This window comes from Ambystoma mexicanum, chromosome 7q, assembly GCF_040938575.1.
Source record: "Ambystoma mexicanum isolate Mex_15411 chromosome 7q, UKY_AmexF1_1, whole genome shotgun sequence".
Classification (NCBI taxonomy): domain Eukaryota; kingdom Metazoa; phylum Chordata; class Amphibia; order Caudata; family Ambystomatidae; genus Ambystoma; species Ambystoma mexicanum.
The window spans coordinates 1,043,444,905-1,043,461,633 of record NC_090941.1 but is presented as its reverse complement, the minus strand read 5'-3'; the positions used below and the strand labels follow the sequence as shown (position 1 = coordinate 1,043,461,633).

Below are 16,729 nucleotides of genomic sequence, written 5' to 3'. Positions count from 1 at the left end.
TCAGATACCTCACACGGACCGATCGATAAGGGAAGCCAGGCGGTTACGGTACCTTGTTGTGGAAGACCACTCCAGCGGGGGCAGTTGTTCCTGGTGGTGGATGCACGACGGGTCTTGGCCAAGAGAAGAGATGCTCTCGTCGTCGAAGAGAAGATGTCCGGTGCACCACCAGGGAAGAAACCAGCCGCGGAGGGCTTCGTCACAAGGCACCACCTTTCGATCACGATGCCGGAGTAGTGGCTATCCGGTTGCCGGGTGCTCTGCACGGGCAATTCGACCACTGCGTCCAGGGCGATCAAAAAGCACAAAGAAGAAGAAGACTGGTTGTTCCCACCAGCCAGGGAAAGAGCCTCTCCGGCAGGGAGATCTCTTCTGTCGTCGGGAGATTGTGAGACGGTTCCGCAGGGCTCCACCGGAGGTGTCGTCGTGCAGGTCGGCTCAGCGTTACCCTCGTCGGATTCTTTAGGTCCAGTGGCGACGTTCCTAAGATCCAGTCCCAAAAGCCCTGCTTTTATGCAGACGTCCCCCATTCATTCAGCCTAGCTTGTCAATCAATACATGCTAAGTGGTGAGCGGGAAGGCTCACCACCTGGGCCAATCACTCCAGAGTGCGACCTGAGTTGGCAAGGCAACTCGGTCCAGGGTGCCTAAACCCCCTCCCACACCCCTGAGGTAACCCAGACAGAATGGCGCCACTTTGGAGGGTCTCTGTCCAGAGGCCCGCCAAAAGTGGAACAAAGGGCTCAACCTTTGGTTTAGGAGTCACAGAGAAAACACAGACGCCATTTTACAACCCGAGTTCTGGCAGAAAATACCACTCGATAAACCTATTTAAGATAAGTAGATCGGTGGTACGTTGGAGATTAACGAAAAACAGTATCAATCTTCAACAATGGGACGAATCCCATAGGGTTATGCTCGGGGTCGAACATAACAAGTAGTTTCCACTGCCACCAGCCAAAACTCGACGAGGAGGGACGGGACAGTGCCCCCTCGAGTAACAGATCCAGGAGTAAACGGATTACCCCTACTAGCACGTCCACAATAAGATGGTTGGTACTAGTTCTGTTAGCAAATTTAGGTCTAGTAAAGCCAATGGTGACTTTACATGCCCGGGGAGACGGTAGTCAGTCCCCGGGTATGGAGTCTATGGTGGGGGGACCAGCTAGGGTGCCCCCGTGTCACGACACGTAGGGTGCAGAGTGACACACATAGAAAAACTTATGAGACCCTATGGAGTAAAAGACCCCATAGCCCATCGAACACATTGCCAACTCAAAGGAATCACACACATACATGTCCAAGAGTGAGAGGAAAAGGGTCACACTCTTGGCAGGATGGAAAAAACAAACTCCAGAAATCCAGCAAAGCTGCTGGGGGACTCACTAGGTTAGGAAATTCAGCCTAAACAGAGAATTCTCCCTAACAGTTTCACACACAAATTCAGCAGGGTACGTGTCTTTCAGGGGTGCGTGGGAAGTTCCACACACGATTGTCCTGGGTACGTGTGTTCCAGGGGTGCGCGGGAAGTCTCACACACAAATTCAGCAGGGTACGTGTATTTCAGGGGTGCGCGGGGAGTACTACATGTGATTTTGCCGTGTGGGTCTTCCCAGGTGTTCCCTCTACACCCTCCATGGCCCCTGCAGGCAGCCCACACCACAGGGGACTACCCTGCACCCCTGCTCAGGTCCCGCAGGCAGCCCATCCGCCATGGGCATGCCCCCCAGCCAAGCCACATGTCACCCTGCACTACTGATCAACAACGCATGACTCCCAACACCCCCACACCCCAGCACTGTGGGACACCTGCCAGAAGGCCCCCACTCGTGTCTCCTTGCACCACCCCACCCCCCAGCATCCAGGGGCACTCTCCACCATGCCCCCACTCATGTCTCCCAGCACCCCCACACCCCAGCACTGTGGGGCAGCCTCCACCAGGCCCCCACTCATGTCTCCCAGCACCCCCACCCCCCAGCAGTGCAGGGCACCTGCCAGCAGGCCCCCACTCATGTCCCCCTGCACCCCCACCCCCCAGCACTGTGGGACACCTGCCAGCAGGCCCCCACTCATGTCCCCCTGCACCCCCACCCCCCAGCAGTGCAGGGCACCTGCCAGCAGGCCCCCATACATGTCCCCCAACACCTCATGACGATCCATAATCATGGCCCCCATGCCCACTCAATACACTGCCTATGCCACCCCAGTCCGAACACACCATCAGGTATGACTTCCACCCGACAAAGAAATCACCAGCACATGATGCATCCCAAATGGCTAGTCTGCACATCAACACATATCCGTCAAACCCACACAATGACAGCATGTGAATGATAGAACACGCATTGTGATATGCATGAAACCAAAGAGAGAATACCACACATTGAAGTACAAAATTATAATGTATTAAACAGAAAAGCAAGGCAATGAAATGGAACAGAAGAAAATGGAAATAATAAATGAAATCCAGCATGTCCAATAAATGAAAAAGATGCATGAAATCCAAATGAAAGGCAATCCAAAAGCAAGTCTCCAAAGTGTCAGTCTGAGAAAATAAATCCAATGTTCCAAAATAAGAAAAAACCATTGATCCATGTGAAAAAAAATCAAAAATCCAAATCCATTGTCAAACTATGTACAAGGTGAACATCCAGGGTCCATGTGCCCAATCCTTTAAATGAAACCTATAAAATAAAATACTACCTAATGAAGAACTATATACAAGAAGTTGGGGCATTGTCCAAGCGCCCCAAAACAAAACAAAACCGAAAGCAAACTTAACACTAAAGAACTATTTACAAGGGCAGCAGGCTAGTCCGACAGCTCACTTCTGGATGTTCCGGGCCAGGGCATCATCGAACTCCAGCTCAATGTCTCGGAGGCGGTCCTCCTCCATGGCCCAGAGGGTCCGCAGGGCCGACGACATGTTCTCCTCCAACTCCCTGCACATTGCCTCGAGGCACTCGGCCCGCCTCAGGGCCCTCCGCATGGAGTTCTCCGCCCTGACCATCGTGAGCCGTGCCTCTTCCGCCCACTGCCGCTCCGCATACATGGCGTGGCCCAACCGCTGCCACATGGAAGACACTTCCCGTCCTGGGTCCTCCTGCCCTCTGGCCGATGCCTGCCCCTTCAATGTCGAAGGCCCCGAGCCATCATGGCTCCCACCTTGTTGCTGCTGCTGCTGTGCCTGTGCCCGTGCCCTGGCTCCTGCTGCCTGCACATCCTCCACTGGCCGGGGTGCAGTCGTTGATGTGGCCACCCCTCCTGGATGTCCGACTCCCGACTGTGGCAGGGATGTGTCCTCCACCAGCCTGGCCGCACTGTCAGAGGCAGCTCCACAGGTCACCCAGGTGACAAATGGGTGGAAAGATGGCACGGAGGACGACTTGCGCATAGGGTGTTCAGTTGAGGAGGGGGTCGGAACAAGCTCCAGCAAACGGAGGAATCCGGCCTGGGTGACCTGTCCCAGTAGGCCGACGCGGTCAACGAGCCATTCGAGATGACGTGCAGTCTCCTCATGAAAAGACTGCAGGTCACCTCGCATGGCCCGTTGGCGTAACGCCACACCAGTCAGGACAGGCTCAACCCGTACCTGGATAGCCACGTCCGCAGACAGAGGAAGGCCAGTTGTTGTAAGCTCATCCCCTGCCTGAAAACGGGTCTGAACGTAGGCATCCCTGCTGGTGCAAGATGATGCAGTGACAGGATCAGGGACAGGATTGCACACAGGCACCTCTGCGGTGGCCTGTGCTGCCTCCTGTCCCTGGTCCTGCACTGCACCACTAGCACCAGTGGATTCCCCACCTCCAGACCCCGTCTCTGTCGCTTGCACGGCCTCCTCCTCCACCAAACCCCCCACCAACCTGGATGACTCCGTGCCATCTTCCCCCGTTGGGCCCTGTGGGGTTCCAGCTGCCCCTTCTGCTGCCGAGGAGTCCAACTCGGACCTCCGCCTGTTGGACCTCCCCCCGGCAGCTGCGGCCTGGGACACGGCACCGGACCCCTCACTCCCCGATGAGATGACAACCTGGGAGGGGAGCCGGGCCTTGCGTCTCCGGCTGGCGGTGCAATCCTTGCCGCTGTGCTCCACAGCACCTTCTCCGCCCTCTTCATCAGCTGACGCTGCAGACAGGGAGAAATAAAACACAGGCATCAGGGCACTGTACAATGGACACATACACACATGACAGTTGTACATGAGTGGCATTTGGAAACTTCAGACATGGCATCACATTCGCCAACACACATATCATTTCAAGTCGCACACATGAGCCATACACAGCCATATTGCAACAGCCAGCACCATCCATACACATACAACAGCATGAACAGGCAAAGGTTAGCCAGACATCACATGCAACACAGGGAATGCACTACACATGCACACACACCACCACACTTGCATGCATGTGTACACCTCTGCCAATTGTTGCAGTGTTCAGATTGGCATCCATGCCACATCTGCCAATCAGGCTTCCACATCCCTCTGCCACATGCATCCATGTTGCATCACTGTTTCCCCCTTGTCAAATACACACACATGCACATGTACACAGTGCTGATACATGCAGCTGAAACCAACATCCAGGTGTGACATCACGAACATGCCTACTTACATACACATTCATCCAAACATGTGTGCCCACACATCTGCATTTGGCATGCAAGCCTTCACACACAAGCACCATCCATGTCTCACACATGAGAGCCCTCGCATGTGTTAGCCTCACGGCCCTATACACCCCCCCATACTTGGCCTCATAAAAACACATGTGCAACCTGCACACTACTGGCACACCACCACACGCACAGCTTACAATCATGATTCATGTACACTTACCGCTCGACTCCAGACGTGTCTGCCTCTGAAGGACCTGGACGTGGAGCGCTGCGGATATGAGTTCCAGGACCCTCATCTGATCGTCCGACAAGTGGCCCCGGCGCTCCTTAGCATCCGCTGCCTTCAAGAGGCGCCAGGCCTTGTTGAGGGTCCTGGACCTGAAGTCCTCCCAGCGCTTCTTGACATGATGGAATAGTCGGACTGCCACCCCCTCCGCATTGATGGCAGTCACGATGTCCGTCCAGATCCGAGTCCGTCCTTCCTTGTCGGCGCGCAAACTTCTGAAGATGGCATCAAACTGCCCCAGGACTTGCTCCACCGGGACACCAACTTCGGTGGCAGTGAAGCTGGTGCCCCTCTGCCTCTCTGGCCGGGGGTTGCAAGTGGTGCCAGATGTTGCAGTGCCCGACATGACAACCCCAGAGGCAGGAGGAGTGGGTGGGCAACTGGGTCCTGGGGCTAGTCTGTGGAGCGATGGAATGCCAGTCGGGAGTCTTCGGTTCCAGCAGGGGTGGTCACAGCAACAGCACCCCTGGCTGATGTGCAGGCAGCAAATGGCAGGGCACGTGGGCAGTAGGCAATCAGGCAGCAGCAGATGGCAGGTGGGAGCGTGCTCGGGGCTCTCGGGGGCAGTAATTCAGCCTTCTGGGCAGGAGCGTGGTCTTCCGTGTGCTTACGCGTGGCCAGCTTGATGCGGAGTGATTTGGCACGTGAAAATCAAGCACGTCTGCGTGTAATTCGAGGAAAGGGCCTTAGCGTGTAAGCGCGTCAGCACACATATGCAAATTCATTGGCCCAAAGGCCCCCAGGGTGTAGGCACGTCTATGACGTTACGTGCACGTGCGTTTTCCATGGCGCATAGAAAAAATAAGCACGTCAGAGTGTCATAGCGTGCAATTTTTGGAAAGGGCCTCAGCACGTATGCGCGTCTGTGACGTGCGTGCGCGGGCGTTTCCCTATGACTGCACGTCAGAGTGTCAGCTCGTGTAATTGGAGGATAGGGCCTTAGCCCGTACACGCGGAAGTGACGCTGGACGTGTGGGCATGTTTAAAAGGTACGTGTAGAACACCATTTCCTTGTACGTGCTTTTCGTGGAGAGCGAGTGGGTGAAATCTGTACTTCTTGTCGGTTCACACGCGATTTACTTCATGGCGTTCCAAGTTTGTACTCCCTGTTACCTCTGAGAGCTTTTTCTCTTTTTGTCTTTTTCCTGGGCCTGTTTCCTCAAACAGCGTTCACTTCTTCTGTTGTCCTGTCTCCTCAGACAGCGTACAATTCTTCTTTTGGCGGGGGTGTTGCCAAAGTGCACACGCGCGTATTTTTCACGTGATTTTTATTGGCAGACGGTGAGTCGCGCACGTATTTAACATCTGTGCTTGCCCCGTGTGTTGCGTACACCTTCAGTCTAGGCTGAAAGTGACACGCATACGTTCAATTTTGTGTTTCTGGGTGCCACAGCATAGTGCAAGTTTATTTTTCCACGCACGTGGTCTAGGAGGGGTTGCGTGCACATTATCTACCTTTTTTGGGGTGCCTCTGCGTTGCGTGACCCGTCATCTTCCCCCAGGGGTCACATACAGCCTTGCTAGAGCACTAGGGTATGAATTCCATCTAGTACCCTAACCTTTGGCCCCCAATTGCCCAGGACAATAGTTTACTGCAACTCCCATACGCACAACAACATCAGTGCCATGGTTGGGAGGCGAGCACGCGGTAAGGGTGGCAAAGGTGGCCGAGCCACAAGAGGTGGCTGTGGTGGATACGGTAGGGGACGTGGCCGGGACTTGCAGGGTGCCCCTATCCCCCCATGTGTGGGTGACCAGTCAGGGACACCCATGCCCCCCCGGTTGAGGGTAACGTGGCTGACACCATCCCTGCTCAGCCCTTGTTGGACCAGTGAATTCTGACACCAGACCCGGCACTGGGTGACTCCATGGCTGACTTCCAGGTCAGCAGGTCTAGGCCACGTGTGGCGATGCACATTGGTGTCACCAGGCCACGTGGATCAGGGGCAGCTATGTCATCTGCTGCCCCGAGTAGGCAGGGTGGGGAGGCTGCAGGGGCAGCTGCGGCTCCATCCACCCCAGCTCTGAGTCTCCCAGCCAGGACAATGTCGGTCCCAGTCCATCCTGCTGACTACATCACACTTCAGCTAATGCCTGCACCAAGTCCCATGGTGAGTGTTCATTCCCACACTTCTAGTCCACAGTCCACTGGGGCTCCTGCCCCTAGTGTCCAGAGCGACGTAGGACACTCAGGATCCCCACCACCTTCCAAGTGGAAGAGGAAGAGTGCTTGTCCAGTACAGGCTGATGCCCCAGACACGGCTACACAGTCCGGTCCAAGGAAGCCCAGCTTCAATCAGGCCGAACTTGATGCACTTGTGGAGTATGTGTCCGCACATGACAGCGAAATGGTGATTACTGCAGGATGCAAGACCACACCTGCACAACATCAGGCACACTGGCAGACCATCGCGGACATCATAAGTGCCCTTGGATTCGTGAGGCGCACAGCTAATGATTGCTACAAGCGCTGGAATGACCTGAAGCGCAGGACAAAGAAAAAGCTGGCCTCAAGTCATGCCGCAACTCTAGTGACTGGAGGTGGGTCTCCAGCAGAGGACATAGAACTCACTCCACATGAGTATGTTGCTGGGACCTACGTCACGGAGGAACAGATCCAAAGCGTGGGAGACCTGCCAGATTACGAGGCATTGTCTAGTGAGTGCACATGCATGTGTGTGTCATCCATGTGCATGGTGTGTGTGTAAGGGCTTCTGATTGAGTGCCAGGTGAGGGTGTGTGTGCCTGAGTGGTTTGGGTCACCCATGAGCTTCATCCAATACATTCTGCGCACCAGGATTTGGGTATTGCAGTATCCCCTCTGGCAACAGTAGACATTCAGCCCAACCTCACGCCAGTTGCCCTTGAAGTGTCATCTTGCCACAACATAGTTGCATATTATTCTGTGTTCATTCAGGCTGATTGTTTGCATTCCACCACTTTCACTAGGCATTTCTCAGTCCTATTGTCACATGTCTGACATGGCTATGGTACATGCCATCACACAGATGTATGTGTATTGGACATGCCAATCACAGGCCAATGTGTGATGGCACTGCTAGCCAGCATACAGCAAATGTGTTGGTCTTCCATCTTGGTGTCATCAATGTGTGCCATTTGCCTCCCCTTCATATGCAGTGACGGTGCATGCATGGAAGGGTTATAGTCATGTGGGACATGTGTCAATGAAGTACTGTTTCTGTTGCTTCTCAGCCCTAATCGTGTGCCATGGTGCTAATGTCTGTTCCCATTTCTTTTCTTTCATGTCTTTGCAGGGGATGACACACTTGATACTGCTGGGGTTGTGGAGATGGTGCAGACCCAGGAGGGGTCTCAGGCCCGACCGGGCACCAGTGAGGGACGTGGTGTGGTGGTGGGTGAGAACCCACACTTGCTGCAGACCATCATCTCAAGGGCTGTCTCTGGGTGCACCTCCCCCGAACTCTATTCAGGTGTCGATTCGGATGATGAGACCTATGTGCGGTCGCAGGAAAGTGTTTCTGGGAGGGATTCTGTACTGTCCAACCCACCTGCACCAGGGGTAGAACCCTCAATGAGGATGTCAGTGTTGGTAGGTCCGCCTTTGGTGGTTATGGATGCAGGGTCACACTCTGCAACATCTGATCCTGTTCCTGGGCCAGCAGATCAGAGGGGGAATGCAGTCCTGCAGCCTCAGGCAGTGCCGGCACAGCAAGGTGCAGTTCGCCTTGCCCCAGACAGGTGTGGTGCCCGCTGACGCGGTGGCCATACGCCACCTGGCAATACCGCATGGGAGCAATCCATATACGGTATGGCAAACCAACAGGCAGCATCATCTGAGATGATGGCTCAGGCCATGGATAGGGTGTCCACTTCCATTGTCCCCCAAGAAAGGCTGATGGAACAACTACAGCAGGCAACAGACTCCATTTACCAGTCACACAGGGAGGACATGTTGGCATCCAACAGGGACAGGCGGGCGGCACTGGAGACTCTGCGGGAAGCAATTTCTATTGAGTCCCAGGGCCACAGGGAAGCCCTGAGGGTGGAACTCCGTCAGCTCAGGGTGACTCTTGTTGAGCTTGAGGCTTCAACTGACACGAGGACAGAACAGCAGCTGGAGCGGCTCACACGTACGCTCTCAACTGAGATGCAGGCAACTAGGGAGGAGGTCCGGGCATCCCATGAGTTGTTGCATGGGGACCTCTGCACGATTATCCTCCAGAACCAGACCTTCCACACCTGCATGCTTGCTGCCATGGAGGACCAGGCTTGGACTTTGCGTGGGCTGCCTCCCATAGTGCCACCACCTCCTGATGCAGCTGCAGAGGGTGAGGAGAGCGACAGCAGCGAATCTCTCACAATAGGGTAGCCGTGCAGGCCATGAGCCCATGGAGGTGTTTTTTTTTCGCAAGATCCACACAGGTGGGTTTTGGTGTGCACCCTGTCCTCAGACCTCCTGGGTGGCCTCCCTCACTCCCCCTGGCCCATTCATGGCCATTTTTGATTTTTGATTTTTGATTTTTTTGACAGTGTGTTGCCTTGTGTGGCTCCCGTGGGCATAGGCTGTATTGTGGCTGGGCACATGCAGGCTTGTCCTGAATTTGGGTTAGATGCTTGGGTTTGTGTGACACACACCCCTCCTGCTTCCCGTTTCCATGGGCTTGCAAAGGGTGTGCCCAAGTGACATTGACTTACACAGTGACGTTGGACTCCCATTTGATGTGTGGGCAGTCTGTAGTCAATACTGTGTATACATTCCCTAGGCATATTGTTGTTGTATTGTACACTGCATGGTGTATTGATATCTGCCTCTGCATCCATCTCATCCTCCTAATTTGCAGGTCCATTTCTCATGTCTTCACAAGGCGGTCTACTTTGGAAATGGAGTCCATGTTGTAAGCAGTGCACCTATACTTTTGCGTCGTGCTAACACTGTACAGTTGGAAGTGTTCGAAGTGCTGGCATTATCAGGTAGTGAGACTACCAATTTTTTGAATCCGTACTGTCATGTTTATGGTAGGTTGGAGGTTGTGTAGGTGATTAGTATTATTGGTAAATATTTGGTAATGTGTGTTGTTGGTCCTGCATTACAGTGAGCATTTCATGTGTGGCCAGTTTCCATTAGGGACACTGTAGTTTGTGACACTTGTGTCATGTTGTGGGGATTAATTTGTTTGCTCTCACATAGCATGACATGCCATGGTGTGTTGTGTGGTGGTGCCGGGAAGGGGTTGGGTGACATGGCACTGTTCTCATGTTGTATTTAGCAAGTGGGTATTCATTTTTGCTGAATAGAAGTGTGTCTTTTGATGACACTGCATTGGTGGTGTTTGTGTAGGTAGGGATGCACACATTATGACACTTCCAGGTGAAAAATCTCAGGCTGCTATGGTTCTGACAGTTGACTGTCCCTTAATTCATCAGAATTGTCAGATTGAGTCTTCATTGATTGTCAAATGGTTTGTGCCAGGGCTGTGTGCACTCCACAGGGGTGTGATTTCTATGTGAAGTAATTAGTCACCAGCTGCGTACGGGCTACCTCACCCTGTGCCCTTTCCCCTCCCATGCGCAGCGAGCGTGCATGTGGTTGGGGATGTGGTGGCACCACCATGTCCACAGCCAGGCCCCGGCATGTTGCAACATTGTGCAGGACACATGCTGCCACTATGATCTTGCACACTACTGGGGGAGCATATAACAGCTGCCTGCCAGAACGGTCAAGGGAGCGAAAGCGTGACTTGAGCACTCCGAATGTGCACTCCACTATGCCCCGGGTTGCAATATGGGATGTGTTGTATTTTACCTTGGGAGGCGTGATGGGGTTCCGAATTGGCGTCATCATGTGGATGCTCAGAGGGTAGGCACTGTCCCCTGGGGAGGTGGTGATGGGGATCATTAGTGGGGTAGTGACATTACTCTGCATCTGTCATGCATGCGTGTGCTGTGGCATTTATACTCACCAAGCAGCCATGCATCGCCATGCCGCCCAGCTTCCATGTCCCGGTTTAGGGTTGACATCCTGTAAATGAAGCTGTCGTGGATGGACCCTAGATAGTTGGCATATACTGAGGTGATGATTCCCTTGGCATCACATACTACCTGGACGTTGATGGAATGCCAGTGCTTGCGGTTTCGATAGATGTGCTCAGATGCCCTGGGGGGACGTAGAGCCACATGGGTGCAATCAATGGCACCTAGCACTTTGGGGAATTGTGCCACCCTGTAGAAATCCTGCCTGACAGCCTGCCTTTCTGCAGGTGTTCTGGGCAGGTATATGTGCCTGCGGACTGATGGGCGTGCAGTGATGATGGCCAACACCTGGTGTAGGCACCGTGACTGCGTGTCTGTGACACCCCCCCCCACTATGGCACTTGTCCGTTGAAATGATCCGGTAGCCAAGAAGTGCAGTACATTGAGGACCTTCTCCAGGGGGCTCAGTGCTTGGGAGCACAGGGTGGGTGATGTGAGGTCATCCTCCCACTCACTGACCAGGTCGAGTATTATGTGAGGTGGAAACCTGTACCTCCCATACACCTGGTCATCAGGCATACCAAAAAGGCTGGTTCTGGGTGTGAATATTCTGGCCCTGACTATCCTCCTCCTCCTCCTGTGGTATCCCACAGCCACTGCTGCTAGGAACGGTATATTCATCCTGGCGTCTGAGCTTGTTTGTTGTTTGCGCACACTTTTATGCTGCGCAGGACGTGCGCCTGCTTCATGCTGGCGTACGTGTTTCCGGATTGGACCTTTTTTTTGGCACGTTGTAGGCGACCGAGTAAATCTTCCCGCCCAGCCCAGGAATACACGTAACACGCTCTCCCAGGCCCAGTCGCGAGTGAATAGTCCCGCCCACCCCAGGAATACACGTAACACGCTCTCCCAGGCCCAGTCGCGTGTGGAAGTTCACGCGAACCTGTATTACACGTACCCTGCTGATATTGCGTGTGGAAGTTAACATGAACCCCGTAATACACGTACCCTGCTTATATCGCGTGTGGAAGTTAACGCGAACCCCGTAATACACATACCCTGCTGATATCACGTGTGGAAGTTAATGTGAACCCCGTAATACACGTACTCTGCTGCTATCCCGTGTGGAAGTTCACACGGACCCATAATACATGTACCCCGATGAAATCGCGTGTAAGACTACCCGCGCACCCCTGAAATACATGTACCCAGGCAAATCGCACTGCTGGGGGTGGGGGTGCAGGGAGACATGAGTGGGGGCCTGGTGGAGGGTACCCCTGACTGCTGGGGGTGGGGGTGCAGGGAGACATGAGTGGGGCCTGGTGGAGGGTGCCCCTGGATGCTGGGGGATGGGGGTGCTGGGAGACATGAGTGGGGGCCTGGTGGAGAGAGCCCCTGGATGCTGGGGGGTGGGAGTGCTTGGAGACATGTGTGGGCGCCTGGTGGAGGGTGCCCCTGGATGCTGGGGGGTGGGGGTGCAGAAGGACATGGGTTTGAACTGAGTGGGGGCCTGGTGGAGGGTGCTCCCGGATGCTGGGGGTTGGGGGTGCTGGGAGACATCAGTGGGGGCCTGGTGGAGGGTGCCCCTGGATGCTGGGGGGTGGGGGTGCTGGGAGACATGAGTGGGGGCCTGGTGGAGGGTGCCCCTGGATGCTGGGGGGTGGGGGTGCTGGGAGACATGAGTGGGGGCCTGGTGGAGGGTGCCCCTGGATGCTGGAGGGTGGGGGTGCTGGGAGACATGAGTGGGGGCCTGGTGGACGGTGCCCCTGACTGCTGGGGTGTGGGGGTGCAGGGGGACATGAGTTGGACATGAGTGGGGCCTGGTGGAGGGTGCCCCTGGAAGCTGGGGGGTGGTGATGCAGGGGGACATGAGTTGGACATGAGTGGGGCCTGGTGGAGGGTGCCCCTGACTGCTGGGGGGTGGGGGTGAAGGGGGACATGAGTTGGACATGAGTGGGGGCCTGGTGGAGGGTGCCCCTGACTGCTGGGGGGTGGGGGTGCTGGGAGACATGAGTGGGGGCCTCGTGGAGGGTGCCCCTGGATGCTTGGGGGTGGGGGTGCTGGGAGACATGCGTTGGTGGGCAGTAGTGTAAGGTGACATGTGGGTTGGCTGGGGGGCATTGCCAAGGTGGATCTGCTGCCTGCGGGACATGTGCAGGGGTGCAGGGTAGTCCCCTGTGTTGTGGGCCGCCTGCAGGGGCCGTGGAGGGTGTAGAGGGATCAGCTGGGAGGACCCACATGGCCAATTCACGTGTAGGAGCCCCGGCACCCCCGAAATACACGTAGGCTGCTGGATTTGTGTGTGGAATTTCCTACGCACCCGGAGTACATGTACCCTGCTGGAATTGCGTGTGGAACTTCACGTGCACATCGAAATACACGTACCCTGCAAATTTGCGTTTGAAACTTCCTGCGCACCTTGGAATACACGTACCCTGCTGAAATCACGTGTGAAACTTCACGTGCACCCCGAAATACACGTACCATGGACAATCGCGTGTGGAACTTCCCACGCACCCCGAAATACACGTACCCAGGCCAATCGCGTGGGGAACTTCCCGCACACCCCGAAATACATGCACACGCTATTTTTCACACAGCGGGTGTCCGTGTTTGTCGGTACACCTTTGCACCTCATTTGTCCTAGCGGGCCACAGTATGGATCATTCATCATAGCTGTATATAGGTGCTTTTTGTAAGCGCACATTTTGGCGCACATTTATTTCAGGCGCAGGGACGCTACCGCCTGCTTTCTTGTGGCAGACTTGTTTGGCCCTGTGCGCGTCTTTTGCCGTGCGCTGGTTTGGCCCATTCAATTCCATGAATACGAGTTGTAGGCGAGCGTGTTTGCGTTCTGCGCACTTGCCTCCTGTACTTCCCCCGTGACGCCCATATTTTCACGCGCTGTTCCCCATTCCGAGTGTTACGTCCCGTGTTCCGCATACTTTTGTTATGTGCGCCACGCTATGTGCGATTTCGCTGTGGCCATGGCGAACGCCGTTGGATGACCTGTGCGCCGGCGTGCGCCGCGCACTTTTTCAGCGCACATCCAATATTTTTCTCGCGCACTGACTTCCATGAATCGATGTGCGCTGGTTTCCCTGCGATTTTCGCACTTGCACTGCGATTTGCACGTTTTGGCACCTCTGCGCCGGAATTTTCAGCGCACATTAATTCCATGAATCAGCCTCTTAATCTCATCCAGTTTATATAGCCTATTTGCACATGGTATTATAAACAGCTGATATTGCACTATGCACTAGACACTTTATTATAGATTGTACAGACTTTCCAACTTAAACCAATACAACATTTTTTGTATTAAAGATGTATTAAATCATTCTGTTAGTAGCAACATTTGCCAAACAAATATGAAATCACTTGATTTCCATCAACATATGAATTGAAACAAGTTTCCAGCTAAGCACTAGTCACTTTATCTCCTCAATTATATGGTTGTAGAATGTAAAACCAAATTTAAATAGATATATATATATATATATATATATACATATGCATATTTTCCCCGCCTGCATAATCAATGCAGCACGCAATCATATATAATATCAAATGTTATACAGAACCTCGTTGCCAAAAATAGGTCTGTAACTTTAAAATGTTGGCGGCAGAATGGACTCATCCAACATGGCCGCCACAAACAGACGAATCACAATGGTTAAAACATTGGTCTAGTGGTGGGAAAGCAGGAAATAGCTCCTAGCCAAACAGGAAACACAATATAATCCAATGTGAACATGGTGTCAGTTACAATCCGATGAAGCCCAGTTTAGGGTGAAACGCATTATTGTAATTTTTTCACGGGTGTGCTTTCTTAAAGCCCATGCCAAATAATAAAGGACATTTTTACCGATGAAAAAGGCACGAGTGGCGTTTTTTTTCGAGGAATGCTGGATGGAAGAGTGCCGCTGTGAGCCGCTACTTTGCGTTTGGTTTTTTGCTTTGAATATATATTACCTCGGTTGTAATATATATTCAAAGTAAAAAACAAACCGCAATGTAGCGGCTCACAGCGGCACTCCTCCATCCAGCATTCCTCGAAAAAAAACGCCACTCGTGCCTTTTTCATCGGTAAAAATGTCCTTTATTGTTTGGTATGGACTTTAAGAAAGTATATAAATATATACATATATATATATATAAAACAGACCTTCAGGCTCGCAGAGCATGTTAACACTCAACCTGACAGTGCTCATCTGGGAGGAGGTTGCAACGGCTTTGCCGAACTAGCAGGAGACTTGAACAAGCAAGTGGAGCCATTAAAAGATCTTGTTGAACTCTTGGAGGATCAGGGCTCTGCATGGGTAATACCGAAAGCAAAATCCGTAGCCCCTAAGAGAACCCACCCCCTTACCCCAAAGTGGGGAGAATGCTTTATAATTAGAATTTGACAGCCTATAATGGCCAATCCTTTAAAGATCAGCCGGCTAGGCACTTGTTTGTTGGCCTATGGGCTCTTCATTGATAGATTATATTCTTATATCAGGTGACCAATGGGATAATATTACAGACTTTGTAATTGGAGACCGAACAGAGAGTGATCATTACCCACTGTCTGCTGTCATTCGAATTAGTCCAGAATTGGGACCCCAACGAGTAATGTAATATCTCATCAGATTATGATATCTGGTCATGCTGGGAAACAGGTAAAATGGGTGAGGATAACTGAACGAGGGCATAAACTTGTCATCTATCAGTCGATCCTGAGCGAACTAATAGCAATTTGTGGAGTCGAGAGCTTGTTGCCATCTGTTCTTGACAATTTTGATAAAATAAAGTCCAACCTTGTCCCACTCATCACTGAAACCTCGGTTGTAATCAGAAAAAAGTCTATTATGAAACCAAAATGGTATGATAAAGAATGTCATGTGGCTAAAGAGACAAGTATTACTTGTGGTAGATCCAGCCCAGGGACTATTAAAAATGAATTACGTGCATTGAGAGCAGGTTACAAGGAACTAATTTCCCCAACAAAAAAGGGAGTTCCCACACAGTAAATGATTAACCATGCATAACGCTTCAGAACCGGGAGACAATATCCTTTTTTGGAAGATGGTGTCAGGAAAAGAGTTAAATGGAGCCCAGGCATTGGACTGCTGCATTTTGGCTGATGAAGGGGAGTCTAATTTTTCCAATCTTTATGAGCCCCACTTGGGAGATGACTTGGACTAGAGCAATGAGGTATTGTTTAACGATGAGGATGTTCCACACTTAAGACTGAGTATGTCTGAAGTTGGTATAGCGTTAAGATCTATGAAGAACGGTAAGGCTGCAGGGCCAGATCTGATTCCGGTTGATCTCTATAAGGAAGAGGAACCTGTGTGGGTCTTGGTCCTCTGGAGAGTTTGTAACACAATTTTTTTAATGGATCTAAATCCTTCAACATAGGGGCAGGCAAAAATGATCCCTCTATATAAAAAGAGTTGTAGAGACCTACACTCTAACTCCCGTCCGATTTCACTCTTAGATGGGGCTGGGAACGTTTTTGCCAAAATAATTCTCGGTCATTTGCAATCTTGGTCAGATTCCAATCAAGTAATAAGTACCCATCAGACTAGTTTCAGACAAAATAGAGGCACTATCGATCAATGTTTTCTTTTATTTCTCTTAATTCAAAAATATGTTTTTTTAATTGGGTTGAAATTATATGTTGCGTTCTTGGACCTCAAGACTGCATTTGATTCAGTGTCGAGGGATACACTTTGGATAATTCTAGAACCTTACGACGCTCCCCTGAAGTTAATTGCAATCATTTCCTTATTGTACTCCCAAAACCAGGCAAAATTTGATTTGGCTTGTGAGGTGGAGGTACACGAAAGGATTCAGCACAAGCAGGGGAGTGAGGCAGGTATG

General features: G+C 52.4%; 1 protein-coding gene across 1 annotated transcript in view; it reads left to right on the top strand.

The window, feature by feature from the left end:
- LOC138528120 (olfactory receptor 51A4-like) overlaps positions 1 to 15,481 on the top strand; it is a 77,488-nt gene extending 62,007 nt beyond the window's left edge. Inside the window, exon 4 of the mRNA XM_069639573.1 lies at positions 15,363 to 15,481. Within this exon, the coding sequence (XP_069495674.1) occupies positions 15,363 to 15,481 (119 nt within the window). The remainder of the gene's footprint in view (positions 1 to 15,362) is intronic.
- The last annotated feature ends 1,248 nt before the right edge of the window (positions 15,482 to 16,729 follow it).